We start from the raw sequence: 27,405 nt of genomic DNA on the forward strand, positions 1-27,405 counted from the left end.
TCATATATTAGCAATCACATGTTAGCAATGGCATAAGTAAATGTGTATGATAAGTGCATGAATGATATTGGAAAATTACTGGGTGATACTTAGATAGCCGGGTGAGTCTGTGCAGAGTTTTGTGAGCTAATAAAGTGACTATAGCCATCGGGAAACTTAACTTCACCAAGGTTGTGGTATTGTTGGAAGTGGGCTTCACTGAAATGTCTTCCAGAGTACCTTGGTCAAGATCTTTGTGATCATTTTTGTTGTTCCAGAGATCTTCAGAGAACCTGTAAACAGAATAAACTTAAAGTCCATAATGAGAATGGAGAGGGAGCTGGGTATGATGGTGCACACCTTTAAATCCAGCACTCAGTAGGCAGAGGCTGGTTGATCTCAGTGCGTTTGAGACCAGCCAGGTCTACACAATGAGTCCAGGACAGCCAGGGCTCTGTTACAGAGAGAAACTCTGTCTCAAAATAAACCGAGAGAGAGAGAGAGAGAGAGAGAGAGAGAGAGAGAGAGAGAGGACAAAGAGAATGGAGAGGGTAGAATGGAGTTGAGATATATAAAACATCTTATACTCAATAATCAAGGAAAAAGATTTGGAAGAATCCTTTCTTCTTAGATAACATGATTGTGTCAGTGCTATTGAAGGAGTTGTTAAGCTGAAAGAAAATAACAGCATTTTGTTTGTTTGTTTTTTAAATGTCAGTTCTGTTTGAAACAAGTTGTATTCAAGGTGCCTTTAGTATCCTCGGCAGCCTAGGGGAACTGTGTACTTGTCAGGCAATGAGATGTGGTGAAGGTTGCGGCATTCTAGAAGGGAGACGGAGAAGTTGGAGCCACCTTCATCTTCACAGTGGCCAGAGAGGAAGGAGTAAGAATGAGACAGTCTGAGTAGTCTGTCAGATCAAGAAGGCCAACAGCCTTGAAGGCCACAAATATTGAAAGAGTAATTAAATGAAGACCCAATAAAAACGGCATAAAGAAATAATCAGAAACAGCTGAAGTGAATCCTTGCAAAAGCCCAATGTTAAGGAAAAGAAAGAATATCCTCAAATAATGAAGAACTGGGCATGGTGGCATGACTGTAATCCCAGCACTGGGGAGGTAAATGCAAGAGGATTAAAAATGACAGGTCATCCTTGATTACACAGTAAATTCTAGCTACAGTTACATAAAACCTTGTCTCAAAGAAAAAGGAAGAAGAGAAATTTATCCTAGGCCATGGAATGCCAACAGGAAATGAGAGCAATGGAGCTCAGCGTCAATGGAAGTGCGGGAGCCATGATGGTCCTTGAAAAGTATGGTAGCAGTGTAGTCACGATGAAGGTTAATTGTGGCACACTGGGGTGCAAAGGTTTATGGGAAAACAGGCACTGTGACAATAAACTGATTCCAAAGGAAGTCCAGCAGAGAAGGAAGTAAAAGGCGATAGTTGGTGACTCTGAGGGTGGAGTGGGAGGGCAAGTGTCAGAGGTGAGAAAATGTTCTAGTGTTTTCCAATGTTTTCTAGCGTGTTGTAAATGTGTGGTATTGCATTTTTTTCCTGCAAATGAGTGATTCTTCAAGATAGTGGTAGGCTGTGAAGGATGTCTCAGAAGAGAGGAGGCCAAACAACAAAGAGAGGAGTGGCCACCAGTACAGCAGGAGTCCTAAAAATGCAGGACCAGCCCGAGGCAGGGTGGAGGAAGTGAGGCAAATAAAGCAAGAGGTGTGTACTGTGTGGGCAGGAATGGTCTGAGGTCGTTCTCCGGAGGATGAGCATAGGAAAAACAAAGGGTTACAGACTGGCAAGTTAAGAGAAAACTATTACATGCTTTGTAGGGAAGGTGCAAGAAAACACAGGCAGGCACACAGAGGAAGGGGATGCGGGCTATCTGGATGAGACCTGATAGGCTGTGGTCAGATGGTGGGGGAGGAAGGAAGTCCCCAGTCAGAGGTGTAAGGGAGGGGAAGAGGGCAGAAGAGGGAGGGAGCATGGAAACAGAAAGATACAAGTGAGGGGATAATAATTGGGATGTAAATGTAAATGAATTATAATAAAAAATAGATTTAAACAAAGAAATAAAACACAGGCACTAGGCTTGGCAGCCTAGTACTTCAAACTCTAAAGATCAGATGCAGTGTTAAATAAGTCGATAGGTAAAACCATGGGGGTGGGATCATTCAACTTCTTAGGAGTAAAATTTCCATACATTGTCACCTTGAAAATATATCAATTATTGTAATTCATCTTTTTACCTTTTCTTTTTTGTTTTCTCCATTGAAAAGTCAAATTATAGGACCGCATAAATGTGAAAGTCATAAAAGGAGTGTTCCAGCTTGTTGTAACTCAATCACTGCCTCCAAGTGGTGGTGTTTTTTTGTTGTTGGCTTTTTGTTTTTCCGTTCCCACTAAACTTAGATTATTACCCCTCTGGGGTCCAGAATCCAGAGGGAACATTGACGGTCCTGAAGCTATACAGTGTCTCATGCATCCTTCCTGCTCTGCATATTGGTCCCCGAGTCACTGTTACTAGAATGTCCCCTTAGCTAAGTATTCTTCTGGGTCTGCACATGAACTGTGGGCTCCCATTCTGACACGCCTTCTGAAATACCAACGTCCAGTGCACCAAGCACTCACCCTCCCTCTTCCTTGGGGGCTTCACAACAGGAAGCTGCTACTTTTCCTGCTATGACTATACACAGTATCACCATAAAGGGGAATCTCATTACGTCCCACAAACTCCAGTTGCTCAGAAGCTGGGTTCTCACATCGGCTTCAGAGCTTCTCCTGCTGTGTTTGCTTTCTGGTTTCCAGCCACCCATTTCTCAAATCAAATAGGTACCATTTTTGTTATAATAAAACTATATAGATGTCTGGTGTTCTACCTGTTTTAAAATATTTATCATGTCCTCTCTGATACTTTTAAAAGATTTTATTATTCTAGCATGTCAACTAATATGAATTATTTTTCATATTAAGGAGAAGAACATGAAAGGCACAATAGAATATTAGGTAATAGTTATAAAATAATTAACGAAAGAACAACCAATGCAGACTTATTATTCATGTTTGAGAAATGAAATCTCAGTGGAAGAATACAGCCATTTAACATGGAGAAGCAATGTTGAAAAATTAAATGCACAACTGTGAAGCAAGAGCCACAATGGAATTTGACACTAAGAAGATGCAAAAAGGGATGCCACAGAAACTAGAATGTTTAAAATTTAAAGACCTAGTCACACCCAGTGCTGCAATGATGCAGAACAGGAGAAACGCTATACACTGGGGAAGAGGATGGAAGATGCCACAGCACTGGCAACCTGCTGTGCAAGCTCACCAGCCCTATGAACCAGCCATCCTTCTCCCTCTCATGGAGTATGAAAACAGAAGTCTGAACAAGTCCTTGGCCCAAAATACTCATATCACTTCCATTTGTGAAACTCAAAAGATGAAGCCACGTTGAACAACCACCAGCATGTATACTGACATACATACAAGTGTTATAAGTGCATGTTATGGAATACTGCTTGACCACAAAAGTAACAAACCATTACTATAATACAGGAATGATATAAGTTAGACAAGAAGAGCACATTTTATCAAATTATATGGACAGTGCACATAAGGCACTATAGTCACATAACGCACATGGGTGTCAAGCTATGGGAGGATGTAGGGTAGGGCAGTGGAACTGGAAAACCTCACAAGGAGGCTTTGGGGGGGCTAGACACACTTTCTTGCAGGAGGTAACGGGTCCCATGGGTGTATAGATATTTCAGATTTTGTTAGCGCGTACCTATTAAACTTTGGCAAAGCTTAACATGTCAGCCAGTCAACTATACCTCACTAAAGCTATTCTTGAATTGCGTAATTTGCATACTTACATAGAATATCCATATTAGCGAGGGCATTGACTGTGTTAGCTATGAATGCTGACAGGGATGCCCTCAAGTTTAAAAGACTGACTAGTGTAACGATGGGACCAAATAAAATAATTCATGTATGCTTGAGAGTACAAAGTTCCTCTCTTTGGTTCATACTATGCTTAGCGTTGAAAGAAAAATGCTAATAATGATGTCTTATTTGTCAAATGTAAATTTTCATAAAAATTCAGGCCCAGACATGAATATTTGGGGGAGTTATTATCATATTATAAAGAGAAACACAATGAACTTACTGTGTTGGCTAAAACTAATCCGTGAGCAAGAGAAACAACATTAGGGCGCATCCCTATATCCCAAGTGCTCAAAGATATATGGGAGGGCCAGTAGATTACTAAGCAGATAAAATTCCTGCTGCCACTTCTGCTGACATGACAAAAGGAGAGACTGAACTCCTGACAGCTGCCCTTGACCTCCACACATATGTGTACATATGCACACACAGATTCGCATACACATGTTAAATTCATGTAATTAAAACATTCTTTAGGGATAAAGGAGAAGAGATTGAAAACTAGAGGTAAGAAAATCTAGAGGGATTGGCACCTTGGAAGGCCAAAGAAAAAATTCCTACAGTGAATGAAAGGCTAACGACATCAAACATTTCAGTAAAACTGTGGTAAGGACTTGAGGTGCTCAGGTTCTGAAAGAGGACTGGGGAGGGAATTCGAGAAGGCTTTAAGATAGGAGGACACCAAGTACTGAGGTGAAATGAAGTAAGGCTTCGGCAATGTCGGTGATTGCATTTGATCGGTCATCATATTAGGTGCTTTGCATTTGACTGTTGTTTATTTGTAAAACCACTCAGAATCCTCTCTGGAGGGCACTCCTCACCCTCCCTAAGTCTTGAGTAAAACCATAGCCACTAATAGAAGCATAGTCCCCCACGGGCGCTGGATCAGACCAAAGCTGAAAATAACTAGGTTTTTGTTGGATTTGGAGAAGAAATGGATTATCAAGGCAGAAACACTGTATAACACAGAGATGATTCCAAAATTACACGCAAAGCCCCCACGCTGAGTTTACTATGTAATAACATTCCCTTTTCCCTGCTTTCTTATAAAATTGATGTCTGAACTCACCAAATCTAAATTTGTGTGGGGGGTAGCTACTTTTATATTATCATATATAATATATATTATGTATATATATCATAACACTTCCTACCCAAACCTTCTTCATCCCTGCACTCTTAAAGGCTGCAGGAAAGCCCTCCTCTCAAAGAGGTAAAACTGTGCCAGCCTACATCTTCATCCGAGCCAGCCCTAGGGCTAATGAGCTTCACTTGAACTGTGTTCATGCTCTTTAATTCTGAGAATGGCTTCTAAAACTGAGCATATCTTCCCAAGAATAGGGAGGGGTAGTATGTCCAGTCACTGGCTTACTGGTGGCAGAGGCAGAGTCCCATCATGAACAGCGTTAAAGTGTCCCCTGAGTCTGCAGAGAGAGGAGGTCCGTGTTCCATGGAAATGGGCATGCTGACAGGTCTGGGCAGCCAAACACTAAGAGTTATGTTCAACACTGAGCTAGTGGATGTCACATGCATTTGAGCCGGGGAACGCAGAAGAAACAAGCATTGCAAACAGTGAGCGTTTAGAGATTTCCTCGTAGCTAATGGTTCAAATGCCCACTTCCAATCTCCCACCAGGCAAGGATCCAGAAGCAAAACCTGTCATATTAGTAAGTTGATGCCTCAATACACATCAAGGGCCCAGAACATATGAAGTACTTGAAGGTTAGGCCAAAGCATATAGCACGCTGAGGAAGCATATAATTCAGAGGTGGTCTAGGCTGACCTTTAGAAATGAGTGAGGAAAATGGATGATATAAAGAATTCCCATTTGCTTTCTAAACAGTCTCAGTAGATATGTGACATCTTCCTTTTTCCTTCTCTGTGCCTGTGTTCTAATCCTCCCCACATGAGAAAATCCTTAGGGATCAAAGAGAAAAGTAATAAGGCACAAGGACAGTTCATCACTCACAGTATAGCCCCCTAGTCTAAAATGTTCTTTACAGAAGATGTGGACCTCGCTGCCTAGTGGGACCAGTTATCTCTAACTCTCCACTTGCACATCCTGTGATTTTATACACATAACACTTTGCAAACGAACAGAAACCTCAGTAGTTCTGAGGATGCTGAAACGCACAAGATGAGCCAAAGAGTTGAAACACTTCTAATTAATCCAATTTCTAGTTAAATAGTTGCGATAACACAATAGTAATTTTCCTTAGACTAAGAAGCAGCATCAAGTGGTTTGTTGATAATCATCTAAGCTTCTCCCTGTCGTCGCCACTGATCTTCCCTCACTGTGTGGAACCCATTATTTTCATGCTCTTGTGTGAATGTTTCACTAATGTACTGTATTGATTCTATTGTTGTACATTAAACGGTTACATATGTAATGCACATGCTTAGGGAACACCAGTGTCTATTTGAAATTTAGATTGAAAGCATCTCCATTTGTCAGGGACAACATAGCTGTGGTGAACCCTGTGCTAATTAAACAAAATGTTTCTATCTCCATTACAGCCAACATATCGATTGTAGACATTGACACAAACCAAGAAGAGAACGTAGCCACATCATCTTCTGGAAACAACTTTGGTCTTGACTTGAAAGCAGATGACAAAATCTATTTCGGTGGCCTCCCAACTCTGAGAAACTTGAGGTAATCTAAGATATATTTCAAGTGAAAGTTTTAATTAAATGGCCATTGTGCCGCTAGAGTTGGGAAGTGTAATTACAATAGCAGCGTCACATAACCTTTAGCTACAGAAAGGACTAATTCAAAAACTCATACTGCATGTAAGAACAACACCAGGATTTAGAAACCAGGGATTAATTTGACATCTTTGTTGAGGAGGTAAATTGGAATTGCTATTTCTCTTATACACACCTGCTGAAAAGAACTATGAAAGTAATTAAAGGTGGGAGCTGATTTGAACGTGGGTCTTGTCATTGCTGTTCTCTGTGCACCGAGAGAATGGCACCTGACAGTGTGCAGGCTTCCAAAAATTACTCAGTGATGCTGTGAGTGTAATCTATGTATTAGCATCATAATAGCATTGCGGAGCTTTCCCACGTACCTAACACTAAGTGCCATTCGTGATTCACACGCCTGTTCTAACATATTTGGGATGTTTCTCAGATGCTGTGTGGTGAGCAGGGCAGGGAGACAGTCACAGCTCACAGTTCAGTTAGCTCAAACGCAGGAGCTAAAAAGTCAGAAAATATTCAGTGCAGTGTTTATATCATTTTCTGCTTAATACATAACATGGGAGGGAAACAAAACCCAAAGAGTATTTAGTTCATACTATATGTTAGCTGAATCTGGTTAAAATGGAACAAATTATTTGTGGTATTTGTGCTGGTAATTGTGACACCAGCAGAGAAGTACCATGTTTTAAGGGTTTTGGCTTTTTGTTGGTGGTTTATAAAGGGTGTGAAAGTCCTTCATAGGAAGGTGTTTCTACTCTATAAAAATGCTACATCTGGAGAATTTTTAGGCTGCTATTGTTGGAAATCATGGGTACAGCTAGCTCCCTACCTCCCAAAGTGAACAGTGAAAACTTGGTCTCATTTTATGTGTCAGTTTCATATAAACTGAAGTTGTTTTCCCCAAAGTCTACTCATAGGCCAGACAATTGTCTAATTGCCAGCCTTTTAGAGGTGTATATTGATACACTTCATGGAACAGGTCATATGTGCACATTCATACACACATATTGTCATATAATCTATCTATATATATATATTAGCATATTTATTTGTGAGTAATATAATTCTGAGATTACAAGTTATAAAAGTCACTGCACATCAAAGTGATTTGAATGGTGATGCTGTTAGCACATGGTTGTTCCTTTGCTAAACATGCATTGCTGAATACCTACTGTGTGCTACACAGCATACCAGATGCTAAACATGCATTCAACACATGATTGCTGAATGCCTGCTGTGGGCCAGGCAGCATATCAGATGCCGGTGATCCAGGACTTACTTAAATCCAAAGTTTAACCTTGCAAAATCATTGACTATATTCATAATGAAATAAATGTAGTGAAATAAGACTACCTAAAAATAGCTTGCTTAATATAGTGATGCTTTTATTATCAGAAAGTGAGTTTGTGAAACATCCACAAGCACATCATGAATTACCCTCACTGGGAATGGTTTGTGTCTTGGGTACAGGTTTTGGAAACTATGTTCTGAATCTTCAGCACTGAAATATTACTTTCTCCATTCATCAGTTTAAATTATAATACTGCTATAGCATGGCCCACTATTTCAGGATAATCTTTACATACATGTTTGTGATTGACAAAGTATCCATGCATTTACCTGCTGGTTTGCCCAGTCGGAATCTCTAATGATGATGGGGTGAACACAAATCATTTTCACATATTGTTAAGCTTGAACGTTTTGAGAGGCAATATTTACAAGCTACTCATAAATACCATGTTGGTTGCACTTTCCCATATTTCATGCCAATAAAAATAAGAACTTTGAATTTATATCCCCAGATAAAAATGTCTAAGAGGTAAAGTTTGGGGATTGGCTGCCTCTGACCTCAAATTTCACATTCATCAAGGACATTTATCCATTTAGTGTTCTGTCCTTTTTAAATATTCCTTTCTATGGGATGGGCTTAAATAAGATTTTATTATTAAAGTTTGTTGTTTTGTTAAATGAAAATGCAATTATAAGTAAATTGTTTTTTCTTTTCTCTCCCCTTTGGCTTAGTATGAAAGCAAGGTAAAACTTAAATTTATGCATGCCTTCTTCAAGTGCATGGCTGGGGAGAGGTGGCTGTGTGGGGACAGCAGCCGTGCAGAAGCAGAGCAACACCAGTGCAGCGGCTACCACAGTAGAGTTCATGAGCGAATAATGCATACTGCCAGAGTCCTCACGCTTCCCAGCACTTACAAAGAGGCTGCTGCTTGCCCACTGCCAATCTGGTTACAACTTCTGTTGTTCACCAGGCCTATGAGACTTTCACTGCTTACTTGTTCAGACACCTGGCACTGGACTTCCCGGTGGCCAGCAGGACATACCCAAGGGCAGCTGGTCAGTCAAGTTTATGGGTATAGTCCAATTCGGTGGAGCAATGGTAAGACGGCTTCTGGAGCAGAACCTTAGTTAGGCTCTGCCCTCACTTGTACCAGGCTGTTTGCTCAGCAAGCCACCTGTGCTACCAAATGGTTACCGCTGCCTTCTCCTCGCTTTTTGCAGGCCTGCAAATATGCACTCACATGGCCACTGCGCCCCTTGTCAAAGCTGCTTGTTTATTGTCATATATAAAAATATCTATGGAGACATGTAGTAGATACTACATTTCAAATGAATGTTTGCGTTAAGAGTGGAGAGATTTAAAGGCTGTCTCTCCAGTGCTGTTCAGCAGCCTTTGCATTTGTCCCTGCAGGCAGATATTACTAAGAATGTTCAGGCTCCTAAGTGGCTGATCAAATCCTGAAGATGTGGCTGCCTGGCTGACCCTGGCCAAAGCCAAAGGTGCCTTGGTATTTCACAGCCGAATTGTGCCAGATTTCTGAACAGGAGATTATAGAACTGAAATGATCCAGGAAATGTTTAAAGCAAAGACCACATTTTATCATCAGAAAGTAGAAAACATTGAATGTGGGAAAAATAAAAACAAGTCTTTTTTTTTTTTCCCCCATTACATGATTCTGAGACTAGTCATGCCATGTTTGCAGAGATATGTGAAAGGCAAAGACTGGACATTCCGTGGAAACACAGATAAATAAAACTCCAGGGTACCACTGTGTAACCTTGGAATTTTTGTGCATGAGTGGTAAGCCTCAGGAAAGACTGTGGTCGCCTTAGGAAGCATTCACTGACTGTGACTCATCCCTGAAACGTTCATTGTGTTGAATTTGCTAAACCATTGCATTTTTAAAAAGGGTCTTAGTATTTCTGGGAATTACTTTATTAGCATGATTTACTTTATTGACAAAACGTTCCCCACACCCCAAATTGTGATAGGTCTGTCCACCTGTAAATGACAGTTCACAAGCAAGTGAGCACAGCAAATGAAATCCACCGTCCCGTTTGCGTTGCCCATGATGGTCAAAGCAAGGGCCCTCCCTTCCAGCTGGCCGTGTCCTTCATAATTACTGACTGAAGGAATGGAAGGAGAAGACCTTGGGGACCAGAGAAAACGATCAAAGGAAATAAAGAAGTTCCAGAAAGACGGGGGGGGGGGGGGGGGATGGAGCTGGAGAACAGAACAAATACTTGACAAGAAATAAATCACCTGATACAGACTGCCGGGGTCTAATTTGCTTTCCCACCTGTTTTTCCTCATGCCATGTGTTTTTTATAAAGACGAAAACGAGAAACTTGGCATCCAGTGACGATGAGAGGAGAATTAATCATTAGCCTATCAAGTACAGTATTGGTGTCGGTTGGACACTTTCCAGATGCTCATTAGTGCTGCACAGTGAAAAATTAAAATTTGTGTCCTTATATTTTTGGCGCCGCTCAGTGTAATAGCTACTAGCCACTGTGGGCATTTAACTTTAAAACTCACAATAGAACAACACTCGGCTTCTCCTTTGAGCCAACTATAGTGCAAGTCCCAGTAGCCACAGACGCCTGGGAACTAGGAGACTAAGAACTGGACAGTGTAGAAGAGGACATGTCCATCATCACATAGCTCTGCTGTCATAGCCACGAGAGACGTCATCACTATTCACATCCTGTCCGTATGTGTCAACTGTGCAGCCAGCTGTGTTGTGCTCAGCAGTACACAGACTTCGCTCATTGAAAACATAGGCACTACTGTCACTGACACTGTCATCATGTATACAGGTATGAAGTCCTGGCAATAGCAGATCACTTGGTCAGGTGTGAAGTAATAAATCAGGGCACCATGCTAGAGCCAAAGGCAAGGAATTAATTTCTAATTAATTGATAAGCTGCTGGCATGCTTGCTGTGTCTTTGGAAGTAGTGAGCAGAAAGCAAGCATTGAAAAATGATTTGAGTGTGGAAGGCATAAGCCATATTAGAAGAAATGACTATTTTGCATTAGGTTGCCATATTTTGTTATGGTACATGCACACATAAACATACAGACACACACTCTCACACACATTCACATGTACACACATATACACATACATTCTTATATACACACTCTCTTACTCATTCACACACACAAATGCACACACAGGCACATACACAAACATACACACATACACACACAAACACACACATACACATACACACACACACACATACACACACACACACTTCTCTCTAGAGCTTCAGGAAAATTTCAAAGAAGCATCTCCAAATATTCTTCCTAAATTCCAAACAGCACTTTTAAGAGATTTCTGTAAATAATTGAATTATTCTGCCCACAAACTCATCTGCTCTTTAGTGGAAACAAAAAGCAAGAAGCTCTTATTTCATTATGTGCATGGAAGCATTAATGAGTCAGTTGGTTTCTGGGCCTTGTCTTGAAATACTGTGAGGGAATTTTCTCTTAGAGAGGAGAACAGCATCAGAAGTCTGTGTGTGAGTGATGGCAATGTGCACTCAATCCTACCATCACACACCAGGAAGCAAGGACTGCTGCGTGCACATGTGTGCATGTGCACTCTGATAGACATGCACCTGCCTGTGTGTGCTTGTTCCGCCTTGCTTCCTTCCAACGCTCACAGCCTACACTGCCATCACTCTAATGGTATTGCTTTTGTTCTCCGTTTGACTACTCCAATAGGCCAGAAGTCAATGTGAAGAAATATTCCGGCTGCCTCAAAGACATTGAGATTTCAAGGACTCCGTACAATATACTTAGCAGCCCTAATTATGTTGGTGTGACCAAAGGCTGTTCACTGGAGGTTGGTCTCTTTCTAAAAGGTTCTGTAACATAGTCATGCCATACTTCGTTTACTTAACATGAGTGATTTTTCTAGAACTATTCCTTTGTTACTATGTTTTAGATTTGTTCTGATCTTTTCTTAGTTATGCATAGATGGTGGGGTAAAGCAGAAGCATTCTATAAATCACTGCAATGGAAATGGTATTGTAAAGAGCCAAAATTGTGTTCCATTTTCCAAATTGTATAGTACTTAACTATATAGCAGCTACCTTTAAAATGACTAAGTCTTCTGTTTGGCTCTCTCTTCCTTTTCAATAATGCCTTCTCTCATTTTTGTCATCTTTCTTATATTCATTTCAATTTTGCACATTATACAGCTTGATTACATTTTTCTACAATATATTAGTAGTTTATACAAACAGTGAGTAATGCTACCCAGCATCCTGCCAGTGTGGAGCATCTTGCCCACAGCTTTGAAGTTGTGTCCTGCATCTTATCCAAACCTGCAGAGACTCCTCTGATGTGAAGGCAAAGTCTCCTGGGTCTCAGAATCCCTTCCTCGTTGCTAGTGCAGCCGATGAATCTCAGCAGAGACTCTTCAGGTCTGGCCAGTGATGCAGATGCAGCCCCTCACTCTCATCTTTCACAATGTCTCTTGCATAGCTAGAGATGACCAGAAAATACTAGGGAGAATTTCATGAAAACTATATAGTGATGAGATTTTAAAATAAGAAAATATTAAATCTATCAAACCCAATTTTTTAATTACCCGCTATGATATAACTGTTCCTTTTCACTGCTTCTCCCAATCCAAGTCATTTTGAATCACTCCAGCATAGTTTAATGAAATTAACGGAGGACCAGACCGGAAGCTAGAGAAAAGAGGGAATTTACCTTCCAAGCAGTGAGATTTCAAGATTGGAACAGATCTATTTGTTTCTTCATTGATCATAGCTGCAGGCTCTGTGTGAAATGGCCACAGACTTCCATGCCAAGCTTAAGAAGAAAAAAGAAAAGAAAAATAATTAAAACTCTAATGTTCCATGTTGTCTTCTTGGAAAAAGTTTACCAAGAGTTTTAAATCAAAGTTTAACCCTCGTCTGCACTCAAGAGATGCACACACCAGAATGGAAAGCTGCCTAGAACTGAACAGCCTGTGTGCGCAGTGGCAACACCGATGCAAAGGCATTCCATATCAGGGATTATTTGGCTAAAATAAGAGGCAGGAATTTGCTATGGATAAATACTGCAAAGTCTTTGCATTCATTTCATCTGAACCATCTAAAATTGTGAAAATTGAAAATCAGAATAGAAAGTAGATCATACATTTTTTCCAGCTCTGGTGCCATTTAACTGGGATTCGAACCCTGCAGCAGGAGGGGAGGAGGGATAGCCTGGATGAAGGGATTTTTTGCTTTTACTCCAGAAAAACCCAAGACCTTCTTTTTTTAATGAATATTTTAGGTACCTTAAGTGTCCAATGACATGGTCTTGCTGAAATAAACGCCAACACTTTCAAATTGTAGAACTCCTCTAGCTATTAAAAGTGATAAGAAACAATAGTTCGTGGCAGAATTCTTTTCTACGTATTTGAAAAGAGATGTCACAGGGCTGGAGAGAGAGAGAGAGCTCAGTGGTGAAAGGAGGGCCTGTCTTGTTCCTGAACCAGAACTGCCCGTGGTTCCCACAGCAGAGAGCTCACAGCTGCCTGTAACTCCAGCTCCAGGTATTGAGTTCTCTTCTAGCCTCTGTGGATACTACAATCCATGTGCACAAACCCATATACACACACACACACACGTACACAGGTACACACACATAAACATGCATACACATGCACACACACACATACATGCACACACACAGACACACAGCCACACGGAGAGACATGTACATATGCACACAGGTACACACACACACATAGGCATGCACACACACACACAGGTACACACACATAAACATACATACACATTCATACACACACACATGCACACACACATGTATACACACATGCATGTACACACATACATGCACACACACATACATGTACACACAGAGAGGCATGCACACAGGTACACACAAATATACGTGCACACACATACACAGACACACACAGACACACACAGGTATACACATGTAAACATGCATACACACACATACATGAACACATACATGCACACACACATGCACAACTTAGAATCAAAATAAAATCTATAGAACAATGATTTGGTCTAAATAGAGAAAGGAGGAAGAAAAGGACAAGGTTGCGGAAGGTAAAGTGAATTGCTTTCTGCATGGCTGTGAGAAATGGGTGACTTTCTCCTCTTTATACCATGTTAGTCTCTGAAACACAAGTATGTGAATTCTATAGTCAGCAACAAGACAGTGGCATTATTTTAATTTTGAAAAAAAAAAAGCCAGACATGAAGTATTTGATTTATTTATGTTTAATAAATAATTAGGCTATGGCTCTAGAAATTATTCTTAATAGTACTTATACACTCTTGATATTAATGAACATTTTCCCATGGGCTCAGGATGAGGAAGACTATACATATAAGCCATGGATACACACATCTTTAAAATATAAAAAGTTAACTGATAGCACACAATCTATAGAGACTTAAGAAAGACAGCAAGGTAGATTAAACAAACAAACAAACAAAAAAGCCTACCAATACTACCAATAATCTTTTGTATTTCATGTTAAGAGTTCTATATTTAAAACCTAGGCCATAATTTTTTTAATTTTAAACTGAACTGTTCCAAAGATTCACTGTGTTTGAAACAGTATTTTTTTTTTCAACTTCAACTGCTCTTAAGCTCTCAATGTGACTATAGATTTTCACGCTCCCTAAAATTATACTATTTTTGTAGTCATGTTGAATGTATTGAGGAAGTAAGTGGTATGGAGAATTCAGCCGCTCGTTTATAATGATTCCTCTTCTTTCTTTTTTCCCCGCAGAATGTTTACACAGTTAGCTTCCCCAAGCCTGGTTTTGTGGAGCTTGCTCCTGTGCCCATTGATGTCGGAACAGAAATCAACCTGTCCTTCAGTACCAAGAACGAGTCTGGCATCATTCTCCTGGGAAGTGGAGGGGCACCAACACCACCAAGGAGAAAACGGAGGCAAACTGCCCAGGTACCGTCACAGCTCACTCATTAGACATTTTCCCCTTGCTTTCAAATAGCACCTTTAGAGGGTGAGAGGTGCTCAGTTGGTGAAGTGTATGCCTCAAATAGCACCGTTTAATTGGTTTTATAGTTAGGCTTATATCACTTATTTTGACTATCATCTCAGTTAACCAGGACTGATCACTCTCAGTGAGAGAATTCATAGTTATTACCAAGTCAGGTATGAGCAAGCAAACAAACTGCCTTACAAATGTACTTGTGAATATGAAAACATCTTTGCAAATGAGATGATGTCATTTTTGTTAGATGATTCTATGTGTGTATGTGTTTGTAGAGAGAGGTTCATGTGTGTGTGCTCAGGTCCATGTCACGTGTGTGCGTGTGTCTAAGTGTAAAGGACAAAGTTCAGTAGTTATCAATTTTTGATTTTGAGACAGAGTCTCACCCTGGGCTAGAACTCACCAAGTAGGTTAGGTTGGCTGGCCAGGAAGCCCCTTAAATCGGCTTACATCCACCTCTTTGGTGCTAGAATTGCAGGCATGTGCTGCAAGTGCACCTGGATTTTTTTTTTTCAAAGGTAGGTTCTAGGGATTGAGCGAAGTCCTCTTCATGTTTGCAAAGCAAGTACTTTACCACCTGAGCTCTCCTGGACCTTGAGAGAGACCTTTTAAATTGTTAGATTTTAATATTGAGTAATGATTAGTAGGTAATAAAATCTTAATTATTTCTCTAAAACACAAGTAGGCCTACCACAAGAGATCCATGAAGAGGAGCAAAGACTGTATAACCATGAGAATCTAAAAAATGTGGAAATAGAAGCCACTGAGATGGTCCAGTAGGCTAAAGTCCTCGCTGACTAGTGGATTGTCTGAGTTTGAGCCCTGGGGTCCACGTGGTGGGAGATGAGAACTGGCTACCACAAGTGATTGGTCCTCTGACTCTTGCATTCCTGCCTCATGCCATGGCAGGGCTCCCCAAAAACATTCACAAACTGAATAAATAAAAACACGATTCTTAAATAATGTTATAATCTAATATTTACAAATTAAAAATCACACAACCATGTCAACAGATTTAAGAAAAACATTGGGTAAAATCTAACAACAATCATGGCTTAAAAAAAAAAAACAGTGAACAAAGAGGAAGAAACATTCTGTCTGTAAAAAGATGATGGTTAATGGTCTGCATGTAAGAACATCACATGTGGGAGGCTACGAAATAGGACCTAAGTAAGGATGGCTGTTTCACATGCATACTCTTGACATTAAGCATTTTCCCATGGGTTCATCATGAGGAAGAATATAGACATAAGCCATGGATACGCACATCTTTAAAACATAAAACTGTTCATTGATAGCAGACAATCTAGAGACTTATGAAAGTCTACCTTTCTGCAGCAGCAATGAAAGGACAAGTTGCTGGCTAACAAAAGGAACTGTGTGTTTAAAAAATAAACACAGCAAGTTAGACAGATGAGAAAACTGTAAAGTTTTATCGAGAGCCATTAAAGTCATTCCCAATGAATGCACACATTCATCTTGTTAGTGAAAAAACACTCATTACTAAAAATATGTCAGTTTTTTCCTAATGTGATGCACAAACTTAATTTAGGTAAGAATCCCATCTTGTCTTTCTTGCCAATTAGAGCATGATAGGTTTGGTTTTTTGTTTGTTTGTTTGTTTGTTTGTTTTAATTTATATCAAAGATCAAAATCCAGCAAAACTTCTGAAATAGAAGAATATGGTGGTAGGGCTGTGGCACCAGATATCAGCTCGTTCTAGGCCAGGGATTTAGACTGTCATAATGTGTTCACCCCTGGAAAATTCTGTCCTGGTAGTACAGAATGGGGAAGACTGAATATGCCCAACGGGTGGCATCCCAGATCATTAAGAACACAGTAGGCATTCCCTGAATGACTACAGGGCCATTGGTTTCTGTACAGGAAAGAATGATATAATTCCTGCTTTGTACCAAACTGAAAAATAAGCTCCCAGAAAATTAAAAGTATCAACACAGAAGCAAATAAAAGTTTCAAACTTTAGAAGAAAATAGCCCAGAATGGTGACACACCATCTTTAATTCTAGCACTCAGGAGGCAGAAACAGGCATATCTGTCTGAGTTTGGAGCCGGCCTGGTCTACATCATGAGTTCCAGAACAGCCAGAGCTACATCAAAGGAAAGCACTGCTCCCCATGGAAGATATATGTATATATAAATTGTGATATGGAGATATAGTATGTGTGTATACATATATACACAAAACTACAGAGAGTGACAGATGTATATATAGATAGCGCAGCTAGATTATAAATGATAGATAGGTGATAGATACATAGACATACAAATGATAGATAGATAGATAGATAGATAGATAGATAGATAGATAGAGATAGATGATAGATTTGATCTTATTGATCTCCTGGATGAAATTTAGTTAACAAAACAAGAGTGTAAATACAACCACATAAATATTAAAAGTCTCCATTTGTCAAAAAAAAGCACCAAATGCAAGCATCTGCTTGAAAAGATATTGCTGATGTAACCTTCAAAAACCCCAGTAACTGAGTGTAAAAGCGAGTTTCAGAAACGAAGATGCAACTGAGACATGTACAACAATGAACAGATCCGACTAGACACTTCACAGAAGAGAAGAAACGATGGGTGCAAAAATATATATTTTTTTTCAAGGCATTCAACTTTGAGATCGCAGATGATGAATGCATTTTTCTTTCTTTTTTTTTTTTTTTTTTAAAAACAAAGATTTATTTACTATGTACACCTGCAGGCCAGAAGGCACCAGATCTCATAGATGGTTGTGAGCCACCATGTGGTTGCTGGGAATTGAACTCGGGATCTTTGGAAGAACAGTCAGCGCTCTTAGCCTCTGAGCCATCTCTCCAGCCGATGAATGCATTTTTCAATCCACACTACACTAGAGTCCATAGCCACTAGAATGCTAAGATATTACAAAATACAATGATATCAAGTGCTGGCAAGGTCTTTGTTCAGGGCAGCCCTTACTACTGTGGGCAGAGGAAACCGATCCAGTTGCTCTGGTGACTGCATTGGATTCTTCTATAAGGCGGACCGCATGCGTACTCTACAAGTCAGGAACCCCACCCCGTGTACGGAGCTGAACGCTGGCACAGGTGCACAATGAGACAGGTACAAAAGTGCCCCCGAGGAACAGCATTTATTTATAACAGATAAGTTTAAAAAAAAATAAAAAAAGAACTCAAATACTCATCAGCTGGAGAAGAGAGCAGGAAACTGGTGTTTTGGCTAAATGGTGCAGAACACAGTAGTAGCGAGGGCTGAATTACAAGGCAACAAGACAGCAGGGGTGGATGGGAAGGAGAACTAAGCAGCAGCAAAGATACGATGAGCTCACTTGTCTAGGTTTTGTCAGAAGAAACACTGGGCATATTATTTACAGAAGATACACGTGTGGATCTCCAAAAAAGCAATGTTTTAAATCTTGGGATAATAAATCCCATAACAGTGGTACCCTGGGATGGGGAGGCAGAAAGAAGGGATTGGGGGGAAAAGCTCATGGGAACTAAAGCACTAGCTTCTTACATGGCATGGCAGATTACAACACAGCTGACCAGAGCATAAACATGGCCTCGGGACTGACATAAATGCATTTACAGCAGGAGGACTACATCAGTCAGCGTGAAACATTCTCCAGATGCTGGAGAGACGGCTCAGGCATTGACAGTGTTGGCTGTTCTTGCAGAGGAGCCCAGAGATGCCTCACACCCACTTGCAACGCCTGTTCCAGAGGATCTGGCCCCGCCCCCTCTTCTGGCCTGGACAGGCACCTGAACTCATACACAGATATACATAATTTACAATTTTTTAAAAAGTCTTCTATATTTTTTTCTTGACACACAGAGGAAGAATAGTAATATTTAACTTCTCACTGCATGTAATAATCATTGAATAGATATAAAAAAAAAGAATGCTACCAAATCCTTCATCTTCTAATCCTGAAAAATAAAAAAATTTTCTCCCTTTTGAAAATGATAGGTGCCTGGGCAGTGGTGGTGTACTCCTTTAATCCCAGCACTTGGGAGGCAGAGGTAGTTGGATCTCTGTGAGTTCGAGGCCAGCCTGATCTACAAAGAGCATTCCAGGACAGCTAGGGCTGTTACACATAAAAACCCTGCCTGAAAAACAAAACCACCCAACCAAACAAGCAAACAAAAACCAGACTGTTTCATTTGAGCTGGAGCAACGGCTCAGAAGTTAAGAGGACTGACTGCTCTTCCAGAGGTCCTGAGTTCAATTCCCAGCAACCACATGGTGGCTCACAACCATCTATAATGTGATATGATGCCCTCTTCTGGCCTGCAGGTGTACATGCAGACAGAGCACTGTATACATAATAAATAAACAAATCTTTAAATATATATAATATATATACATATAATACATATATACATATAATAATGTATATGAAAGAAAGAAAGAAAATGATACATAGATTATATTGAGGATCAAACCAAACATTCTGAAATTTTCGCCACAGCATGTTCGTCCCCTTGGTCACTGCCAAATGTCTTAGCACTGAATAAATGATTTAAATCAACAGATTTCAGGCAAGTTCTTCAAATAGAATGTGTTCTTATTAAGACAATTAACATAAGAAATAATAAGTACTGAAGTACAAAGTCATTCAAAATTAAATTGCAATGTTCCAGACATTTAATGATAATTGATATCTAGTTTTAAAAAAAAAAACATATTTGTTATCTTCAAAAGGAAATAGTGTTGAAATTGTTCAAGTGTGTTGAGAGTCAGCATTACCTAAATGGATATACTTCATTTGTGAAAGCTGACGCTTGAAGTACCCAGAAGGCTATTTGTGATTGTGTTTGTGGTATTAAACAATCAGCTAAAACAGTTTCTGAGTAAGTGGCTTGTGATGGCCACATTGGTGGATGGAGAGGGCTGATCCTGAGCACACTGTGTGCTGGACACACAGCTGCATAGATAGCCTAGTGAATTATTGAAGGCATGATCATGCTGATGGACTACATCTTAGTCACTCCCAGAGGACAGAAGGATCACTGTAAAAGGAGGCGCCCTGCTACTACGTAGGAGAGAGAGTGCATAGAGCATCAGCTTTGGGTACAGGGATTGCACCCAAGCTCCCTGTAGTTCATAATCTGGTATCAAAACCATCCTGGTTGTTATGGTAACAGTGACACGGAAGAAAGCAGGCGTGGTTGCAGATGGAAAATTGTCTTCCTTCTTTCTAAACGTGGGAGACGAATTACATGTTTGTTGCAGTGATCTCTTCCGCCAGCTTGGGGACAAATTAAAGTATGAACCCTCAAATCCCATGAGGTTGAGTCAGATTGAATTTCTAGAAACTAGCTGCCCTTTTGTGGGTAGAAAGGAGAGCGATTTTATTGACACCGTTTGATTGCTGATGGGTCCTGTGAGTTAGAGGACAGAGGTAAGCAGAGCTGTTAGGTTGAATATTAGAAACTTGTCAGATGACTGATGTCAGGGTACCCACCTGCCCCCTTGCGCAACAAGCAAAACGTTAATGGATTGGGAAAAAAGACATTCCTGCATCCTTATCAAGTCTGTTGAAGCAAATATTGAGAAGCTAGGAGCTGGCTCAGTGGGTAATAGTCCCTGCTGTACAAGCATGAAGGCCTGAGTTCAAATCCCTAGGATCTACATAGATAGCCAGATGCAGAAGTGGAAGAACCTACAACTCAGCCCTATGGAAGGCAGAAACAAGGTTGTTGCTGGGGTTTGGTGGGTGCCAGCCTAACTCCAAGTTCACTGAGAGACCCCATCCGAAGTAAGACAGAATGTTAAAAAAAGAACCTGGCATCCTCCTTGCCTTCTCTGTGGATATGACAGACTGTCACTACAGCTAAGTCACAGTTGCAACCCTTGGTTAATCTTTATTACCTTTTCTCCCCCACCCCACCCACCCCCTTTGCAGGCCTATTACGCCATATTCCTCAACAAGGGCCGTCTGGAAGTGCATCTCTCCTCAGGGACACGAACAATGAGGAAAATTGTCATCAAACCAGATCCAAATCTGTTTCATGACGGGAGAGAACATTCCGTTCACATGGAAAGAACCAGAGGGTAACTAGGACTAGAGCAATTGCTACTGCTTTAACTAATGTGCCCCCCCCGCCCCCGCCCCCGCCCCCGCCCCGCGACCAGCACAGCTCTCTGCCTGAACTGCCCGTCCCACCCGTGTGGACAAACTGTGCTCCAAATTGTGACAGTTCACTCCGGTCCTCTTCCTTGTGTTTAGTCTTTGGGAACCTCAAAGGCCAAGGAGTTCCCTTCTGTGTGGCTCTTTGCCTCTTCTTTACACGGTGCATCTTCTCAGGATATTAAAAAAAAAAAAAATCCCTCCTCCTGTCTCTTCTGTAGCTCGGATGGCGCCAGCAGCTTTTGGCTGCTGCTCGCTAGTTCATTCGGGTTCCACACCAATGATGGCAGCTGCTTAGAAACCTGGCCCCAATACAATGGACCAAGACAGTAGCTGTCAGACCTCCTAAGCCTCTTAGGAGTCTGCTTCGTCCCTGTCTGTTCCCTAAAAGTGTGCAGGGCTGACTGGGAGAAATGGTTCACAGCAGAAGAGGAGAATGGTGCCCATCTGTAATCATTTATGGCGGCCACTTCTCTACCAGTCTGCAAGGCTACTTGTCCTGCGCCCCGAGCTAGGGAATCATCCTTAAGCCTAGAAACTGATTGCCGCATGTCTGCATGATGCGATGCGCTTACTTTATTGGGGAAACCATCTGTGTTCCTCATCAAAACACTGTGTAGCAACTCAGAGAGGAAATTAGTTCAGAAGGGTAGTGAGAGGAAAAGAAAACAAAAGGCAGGGACTTGCGGGGGGGGGGGGGGGGGCGGCCCTCAGACCTCCAGACCAGCAACCTGTTTATGAAACCAAAGGCAGAGAGACCAGAACTGGAAATCCAATCTGATGAAACCTCAAAGCAGAGAGAGCACCCAGGAGGACAGCAATGGTGTGGATGGGGAGCTGTGGTCCAAAGCAGCTGTAGTCAGACATTGGAGGTCTGTATTTTCTAGGTATCCTCCTGTATAGGTAATAGTTTAGGTAAGTACTGAGGGTTTCTAGTTTTCTACCTAAATGATAAAGCCTTCTTTGGTTTGCTTTGTTATTGTGACATGGAGCATTTGCTCGTGGGCTGAATTAATTCTAATCATTTGTGTTGTGTCTAGACTGAAGGGCTTGGAACTCATGATTAAGAAAAAAGAGTGATCAATATTTAGACAATTCAGAACTTTTAATGATTTAATAGCAAAGTTTCACAGTCAGGGTGTCTGGGGTTGAGGTAGAAAACTACCTTTTCCCACGTAACTCTTGCTGAGTACTTTTATTTTTAATGGTTTATTTATTTTACTTGTGTTGGTGTTTTGCCTGCATGTATGTCTGTGAGAGGGTGTCAGATCCTCTGGAACTGGAGTTACAGACAGTTGTGAGCTGCCATGTGGGTGCTAGGAATTGAACTCAAGACCTCTAGAAGAGCAGCCAGTGCTCTTAACCGCTGAGCCATCTCTCCGGCCCTTTTTGTTTTTTTTTTTGTTTGGTTTTTAATGTTTTCACATCTACATTTTAGGCCACTTGCCAAACAGTAGTCTTTCTCACTGTGGGAAGGACATTTTACAAGTCTTTACATGTCAAATCATTTCAACAAACAAATGTAGATTTTGGAAACATAGGTGACCAAAATCCACCGGAAGTATATTATTTTCAAGAGAACTGATTTTCAACTCCGAAGAGTATCACTATGTTGTATTGAGGTGTCCTTTTAACAGGTGTTTCTTCAAGAAGGGCATTTTATTATGCCAACTTCACAGCTGCTGGCCATCAATCCAGCCTTCATTTGATTAAGCTCTGTATACAGCACATCCCTGAAAACTGGTCACTCAGTTAATTAGCCATATAAACAAACAGGTTTTCCATTCATTGTTAATTACGAGATGATGTGTCAGACACATGACTGTGTGGTTATCTAATTTCTGTGCCAAAACGAACTCGTTTGCTACCCGTGTCCTCCTTGGCACCCCAAGGTCAAAGCACAGTCATTGTCTACTCTATAAGCAACCGCCTGAAGCTGGTTAGGCAGACATCACTCCAAAACGGTGACATCACCCGAAAATGTGTGCTGCTTCATACGGCAATTCCAAAGAATCCACTGTGTTGAGTTCAAACCCAAAATTGTCTTTTAATCACTCTAAATTGTGTGTGAGAAGTGAATTAATGTCCTTTCGTCCCAAATGAGAAAATATCACATAATTTACCTCAAACTGCATAGTAGAAACAAAAGCCAGGTTTAAACCAACTATAAACAGCCTAAATGCTCCTCTTGTACTCGATGCTTGACCTGCTATTTGTTCTTACTTACTGGAGATGTTAAATTTTTACGTTACCAGGTATCAAGTGTGCTGAGCTATTACTAATTTGAAAATACTTGCTTTCTCCCCCCAGTGCTTTTCATATGCTAAAGGGCAATCATTTCTTTCCCTAAACTCCAGAATAGCATTGTAACTGTAGAAGCACTTTTAAATTATTTGACTTCTTACCAAATTGGGAGGCAAATTTCTCATGGCTGACATTCTCTATTGTTTTGCTCCTTTTTTTTTTTTTACCCCTAGAGCTGACGACTGAACCCAGGGCCTTGCGCTTGCTAGGCAAGTGCTCTACTGCTGAGCTCAATCTCCAACCCCTTTTGCTCCTTTTTAAGCCCTGCTCCACTATCTCCTTTTCTACCTCTCTCTCTCTCTTTCTCACTCTCTTTTTTTTTTCCAGGGTTGGGGGGCACTCAGCTATTTTCTTATCTAATTTCCTGGTACTCAGTAACCCCTGCCTTTTGTTGAGTGCCTTGATTTTGACCTTTCCCCTGGAGTCTACCCCGTGGACATCAGCTCTAATTGGACAAAAACTCTGAAACCCAAAGGTCTAAAATAAGCACTTGGGTGACAGGGATGAAGGAATGGATTGACCCTGTCTCCTGTGAAAACATTCAGCACATAGGTACAGAATATGGCCAAAGACAAGGAAGTCATGTTTTCAGAAGTTCTGACTGTCAGAGCTCATGACTTAGGCGCTGTCACCCCAGCCCTGTGTCCCTTAGCATTCAATAGATGTCAACAGAAATATCATTTCATTTTTCAAGTAAGCTACAAATACTCCTTTTAATACCTTCCTCCATGTACACAATTGCTGATGGCTTGGAAAGTTATTAGACCCATTTTGCAAATAAGCAAGGAACAGACTACAGGAAATGATTACGAGACTGTGTCAATCAACCCCTGAAGTTATAAAAGAAAGGAATCAGCTAAACTTTGACAAGGCTAACAGGTATAAGTGTTTTGCATAAAGTAGCCATCAGTTAAAAGTTATGAACGAGGGACTAGAAAGATGGCTTAATGCTTAAGAGCATCTACTGCTCTTGCTGAGGGTTCCCAGCACTCACATCTCATGGCTCACAACCAACTGTAACTCCAGCTCCAGAGCATCCAGCGCCATCTTCTCGATTCCACTGGCTCCTGCACTCATTTTCGAATATAATTACACAGGGAAATATAGGCGTACACATAATTAAAAATAAAATAAATCTTAAAAAAAATAAAATCAGGATAGATTATCACACCAGAATGGATTTGTTGTTAATGTCCTTATCTAAAAAGGAACTGAATCAATTATTTATATTCAATGTTTCTTGAATGTAAAATGAGAGGGAAATGCCCTTATTATGTACCGCAGCCTCGGGGCAAACTCTTAATTAATGTATTCCACTGTTTGAAGTAAGTGTTTTTAATCTGCATTTTATAAATGAATAAAATGAAACTAAGCATGATTAAATAACTTGCCCAAGGTCACGCTGCTAGGAAGACTGCACACTAATACCGAATTCCAGGCCGACCTGACTCACATTCCTTCTGCATTACAGCTTGGGAAGGCCTGTTGTGAAGCTCCCCTTGCAACAGCACTGTTGGAGAAGATACCTTAGAAAGAGAAGGGCCCGTTAACACTCTAATGGAGAGGAAAGTTGCTCTCAGTGCACACACCTCAGCAGTAGAGCCTCCCTGGTTTCCATTTAAAACAAAATCTTACCGGTGCCTCTACAACACCGAAATTGTGACATTTCAAGCCACAACAAAGTTTTTTTATATTTTATTTTATTTATTTATTTATGTTGGAATTAGACCAAAGTAGATCCACTACTCAGCTCCAGGTCCTAACATGTCTTAATTTATTGTTTTGAGCTCGCTTGCCTTGATTGCCAGCTTCCTCACCACCACCACCCACCACCCCACCCCACAAACACCCCCCTCAGCCCCCCCCCCATTGTTAACAAAAGTCAATTAATATGGCAATGCGCTTAGGTGTTACCTTCAGCTGAGAACTAAGTTCTCAGTAATCCATTTACAATCCCTCCACGATGAGGAACAGAATTGTGATCACTGTTGGGACCAAGCTTAAAACCCTCTGTACAAAGAAAATGAGAAAACGCCTTTGGCCGTTTTCATCATTAGAACTCCGTTTCTTGGAGTTCCAAGGATTGTTGTGAGTAAGTAGTATGTAGTTCTCAATTAGTAGCGTGTGAGTAATCACTCATAAGCAAATTAGGGAAATTAATGAAACAGCCACTGAGGAAAATCACTGCAAGGAACAATTAGCTTGGTGTTCTGGCCTGCCTCTTCTATTCAAAAGCCAGCAGCTACATTCTTTACAAAATGTACTGTAAGTGTTTGCTGTTGACTCCTGCAGCCTCAGCTCCCAGGAGGATGGCTTGTCCCGTAGCTAGAAGATAATAGTTAGCACAAACCACCGCACAAAGAGCCAAGCAAAATTCATCCCCACGCTATGCAAAACTCATGGACCCCTATCCCATTAGACACAGCTATAGGGCCCTGCAGCCTCTGTTCTCACAGAACTTGTGTTGGGTTGCAAACCTGTGTTGCCACCTGCATCAGAGACATGCACAAACCAGCCGAGCAATTGCTGCATTCCGATAAACTTTCAGTTCGAGTTAATGAGCAAGGCCTGAGACAAAGTCTTAGGAAATCATGGTGTTTGTTACTTGTTTGGTGTTGAGGTCCTAATCATCCAGTCTGGGCCATCTTAAAAGCTATGGGAGGTCAGAGTGCCATGGGACATGTAAAATTATAACTGTCAACGGGCTGAGAAATATCAGGAGTTCAAAGCCAGCTTAAAGTTACACAGCTAGACCTCTTCTCACCAACAGTAATAACAATAGCATAATAGAAAAATTAATTCTGGGGAGCAGAGAGCAAGGGGGGGAACGGGAAAGTCGTTCCTAACTGTACTGAATAGCGGTTGTCTTCAAATGTTTTACCAGTGTCTTCACTGTCCAAGTCGATGAAGACAGGAGACATATGCAAAACCTGACAGCGGAGCAGCCTATCGAAGTGAAGAGGCTCTTTGTCGGGGGTGCACCTCCGGAATCCCAGCCCTCCCCACTCAGGAATATCCCTGCTTTTGAAGGCTGTGTGTGGAATCTTGTTATTAACTCTGTGTAAGTGACTCTTATTTCTGCGGCCCATTTGCTTTATAATTTAACATGAAGGTCGCTGTAGCGTCCACATTATCCAAAACCCACAGGAGGGAAGAAGCTATGAAGAGCTTTAATGTAGGCCTGGAATTCTACCCTGGCCATTTCAAGGCAGGGCTGGGAGCAGTCTGATTTTTAAGGAAGAAGACAATAGAAAATAAGATAAACTTTCATTTTTGGTTATATTTGATTAGCCCCATGGACTTTGCACGGCCTGTGGCCTTCAGAAATGCCGACATTGGCCGCTGTGCCTTCCAAAAGGCCCGGGAGGAGGAAGATGGTGCCGTTCCAGCTGAAGTCATTGTTCAGCCTCAGCCAGTGCCCAGCCCTGCCTTCCCCTCACCTGCGCCCGCCCTGGCACACGTAAGTGTTCACATGGACATTGCTTTTGAACCTTCTCCTTTGAGTCATTTCCAGAAGGGACGTTGGTCAAGCTACCTAGTAGCCTCAGCCACTAGCACTGGAGCACCAGGTACCTCCAGTGAAAGGCCGGCCTCCTCACACCGCTTCTGGATTGCTTTTACTTTCCTATCTATCCCTTGAATTTTGACATTCATAAACTAGAACTGATTTTCCACAGAAACGCTAAAGAGGATAGAAAGGTTCAGAATCTAGATTCAAAGTCATTTATGACACCAATATACAGAGATACTTGTGGTGGTCTTCAGCCCCTTTGAATGTCGTGCATGCATCGTGTCATATAATGTGGGGCCTTCCTTTTTAAAACTGCTAACACATAATCACAGCTGTCTATAAGTATTACATAAATGTATTTCTGTGACTGACATGATAATTCTACTCCAGAGAGAGAGAGAGAGAGAGAGAGAGAGAGAGAGAGAGAGAGAGAGAGAGAATACAGCACAGTACAAAAGATAGGACATCTTTGGTGAAAATCTTGATTCAGTCAACCA

At 41.1% G+C, this 27,405-nt stretch overlaps 1 protein-coding gene across 1 annotated transcript in view; it reads left to right on the top strand.

The window, feature by feature from the left end:
* Window positions 1-27,405, top strand: part of Lama2 (laminin subunit alpha 2) — a 570,793-nt gene that overhangs the window by 523,340 nt on the left and 20,048 nt on the right. The window contains 6 exon segments of the mRNA XM_051164111.1: window positions 6,446-6,584; window positions 11,659-11,779; window positions 14,726-14,902; window positions 20,869-21,017; window positions 26,282-26,458; window positions 26,689-26,857. Of these exon segments, the coding sequence (XP_051020068.1) occupies window positions 6,446-6,584; window positions 11,659-11,779; window positions 14,726-14,902; window positions 20,869-21,017; window positions 26,282-26,458; window positions 26,689-26,857 (932 nt within the window).

This window comes from Acomys russatus, chromosome 21, assembly GCF_903995435.1.
Source record: "Acomys russatus chromosome 21, mAcoRus1.1, whole genome shotgun sequence".
Taxonomy (NCBI): domain Eukaryota; kingdom Metazoa; phylum Chordata; class Mammalia; order Rodentia; family Muridae; genus Acomys; species Acomys russatus.